General features: G+C 50.0%; 1 protein-coding gene across 3 annotated transcripts in view; it reads right to left on the bottom strand.

The window, feature by feature from the left end:
• The window catches only part of C1H19orf47 (chromosome 1 C19orf47 homolog), a 28,055-nt gene that overhangs the window by 19,492 nt on the left and 5,352 nt on the right, over positions 1-3,211 (bottom strand). For all 3 annotated transcript variants that reach the window (XM_021202052.2, XM_029532732.1, XM_029532738.1), the window contains one exon: positions 635-686. In XM_021202052.2, the coding sequence (XP_021057711.1) occupies positions 635-686 (52 nt within the window). The remainder of the gene's footprint in view (positions 1-634; positions 687-3,211) is intronic.

The raw sequence follows: 3,211 nt of genomic DNA, 5'->3' as shown, positions 1-3,211 counted from the left end.
TCCTGACAAACACAGCTAGCATCTGTTAAGGACCACGCCTAGGGTTCTACACGTGGTGATCTCCTCAACCCAGGCTGCAGGATCATCATCCTCCTGACAAACACAGCTAGCATCTGTTAAGGACTACGCCTAGGGTTCTACACGTGGTGATCTCCTCAACCCAGGCTGCAGGATCATCATCTCCATCTCACAGCCAGAAAAACTGAGGCTGGGGCTGGAGAGATGGCTCAGTGGTTAAGAGCACTAGAGAATCAGGGTTCAATTCTCAGCACCTACATGGCAGCTCAAAACTGTCTCTAACTCCAGTTCTAGAGGATCTGGCTTTTACACATAAACATAAATGCAGGCAAAACACCAATGCAATATAAAAATCAATCTTTAAAACAGAAGAACTGAGGTTGTAGCAGGCCAGGCAGGGTGTGCACCCATGGACCTTACCAAGTTCTCTAGGCCGTACTCTAAATCCGGGAGGCCCATCTCGGGAAGAGAATACACAGCCTTGCACAGGCTCCAGCCCCGCCCCCACCTCAGTAGAGCCCAGCTGTTCCTTTCTGTTACCAACTCTCCCCCTCTATCTCTCTAGACCCAAACCAACCCACCGGCAGAAGGGGCCCTGTAGGGACACCAGACTCACCCATAGTCACTGAGACCATTGTCTCCCTGGCCTTGACCCTGCTTCCTGGAGCCTAGAAGAGAGAAGGGAGAAGGCCCATCAGTCGCCCCAGAGAGCCTCAGGCTCCTAGGGCTGCCAGCCTGCCTGTCAGAGGAACATTCCTGAATGAGGGGGTCAGGACCCAAGAATAGCCTGAAGCAGCAGCTGGCAGGCCATTGTGAGCCTGGGAAGGGCTGCCATCGGCCATCACTCTTCCTGGTTCGGCACGCAGAGATGGTGTCCTAGTTAAGGTTTCCATTGCTGCGACTTCTAGAGAAAAGGGAAGTCGGGGCAGGAACTCAAGGCAGAAACCTGGAGATGGGAGCTGATGCAGAGACCATGAAGGAGCGCTGCTTACTGGGCTGGCTCAGCCTGCTTCCTTATAATAGCATAACCCAGGTGTGGAACCAACTAACATCAAACATCAATGAAGAAAATGACTACAAGCTAATCTTATGGAAGCATTTTCTCAATTGAGAGTCCCTCTTCCCAGATGAACCTGGCTTGTGACAAGTTGTAGCTGTTCTTTGCTACTTTGTGGGTTCTTCTTTTTCCCACTCTTTTTTCCCCAGCTGCACCCCCTAACACTAGTTAGAAGAAAAACAAGGACAGAGGGGGGAGAGAGAGATCCCTGAATCTAATTTCTTTCCTTTTGTTTCTTCTTTGACCACAGCTACTAACAAGCCACAACCAACCTCCCTAAATGACCACCCACACTGACCTCACCTCTTGGGACCCTCAAATTTATGTACCCTCTGAAAAGTTCCCAGAATTTCAAAAGTCACATAATCGCACAAACTATCTGCTGCTGGCAAAACCATGCCTCTGCTAGAGCACGAGGCACATCATAGTCAGCCGAAGCAGGCCCAAATCCCACACTTGGGATTAAAATGTAAGCACAGTCTTATAATAGTTCTGTGTTTTGTTTGTTTGTTTGTTTGTTTGTTTTGGTTTTTCGAGACAGGGTTTCTCTGTATAGCCCTGGCTGTCCTGGAACTCACTTTGTAGACCAGGCTGGCCTCGAACTCAGAAATCCGCCTGCCTCTGCCTCCCGAATGCTGGGATTAAAGGCATGCGTCACCACCGCCCGGCATATTTCTGTTTTTTTAAAGAAACCAAAATTCCATAATTCTCAAAAATGTTACTGCAGCAAGTTGTCATGAGAGTCCCAGCACAGACGTTGATTGTCCAAGCTCCTGCTCCCCACACTCTGACAGGTCTGGGTGGAATAGTGCCCCACCCCCCAAATCCCAGCACGTGGACCATTCATCACTTTAAGGCAACTCCCTGCACAAGTCAGGTGCAGCAGCACACCCCGGGCTGTCCCACCACATAGCAAGCTAAAGCAGGACAGCCCAGGCCACAAAATGAGGCCCCTGTCTCTGTTTATTTGTTTCTATGCTTATAGCCCTGGCTACCCTGGAACTTGTGACAAAGACCAGGCTAGACTTGAATTCGCAGGGATTGACTGTCTCTGCCTCCCAAATGCTGGGATTAAAAGAGTACAGCACCCAACCCAGTGTGAGGGTTCTCAACCATTGAGACAAAAGCCAGGCATAGTAGTGTATGAAATCTCAGCATTCAGAAGACTGAGGCAGGAGGTTTGCAAGTTTGAGGCCAGCCTGGGCTGTATAAGGCTTTGCATCAAACATAAACGACTTAATTGACATGGAGGTCAGTAACAGTTTTTGCCTAACATGCAAGGCTGGGCTGGTCCTCAGCAAACAAATAAACCAACAAGCAAACCAAATCCCCTGAGAAACCTTCAAGGTGGGTGATACTCAAGAACACAAAGGGGGCCGGGCGTGGCAGCGCACGCCTTTAATCCCAGCATGCGGGAGGCAGACGCAGGCGGATTTCTGAGTTCGAGGCCAGCCTGGTCTACAGAGTGAGTTCCAGGACAGCCAGGGCTACACAGAGAAACCCTGTCTCGAAACCCCACCCCACCCCCCAAAAAAAGAATACCAAGGGTGACAAGACAATTGATCCTAGTTGAGGGCAGAGGAGCCAGAGAGGTGGGGGACAAGGGCAACCTGGGAGCCCATTTTCAAAAGGCTGATCTGCAAAGACTGCGGTGCTAAGTAGAAACCTAGAGGAGGGAAAATAAGTGTGTGGCTGGCTCTTCAGAGAGTATTTCAGGAAAGGAGACATTGAGTCTAGTGCCCTAAGCCAGAAACTCCTCTGGTGTGTCTAAGAGACAGACTGGGAGGAGATGGGTAAGAGAGATGGGGTACCAGACTCCAACAGGCTCCAAAGAAATAGAAAACCAATTTTCACTTAAATGAGCGATTGTTTAAAAGGCGTTGAAGAACTGTAGAGGACAGCCCAAGCCACGTAATACATTCAAGGCTAGCCTGGGCTACACAACAAGACCCAGTCTCAAGTAGGTGAGTAGGGCTAGAGGTGTAATCTAGGTGGAAGAGTGCTCACCTAACATACTCAAAGCTCAGAGCTCAGTCTCAACACCATACACACCAGGTCCACATACCCACGCCAGCACCATGCAGACCAGGTCCACATACCACAGTCTCAGCACCTGACACACCAGGTCCACATACC

The sequence above is a fragment of the Mus pahari genome, chromosome 1 (genome assembly GCF_900095145.1).
Source record: "Mus pahari chromosome 1, PAHARI_EIJ_v1.1, whole genome shotgun sequence".
Taxonomy (NCBI): domain Eukaryota; kingdom Metazoa; phylum Chordata; class Mammalia; order Rodentia; family Muridae; genus Mus; species Mus pahari.
This window is presented reverse-complemented; position numbering and strand designations above follow the sequence as displayed.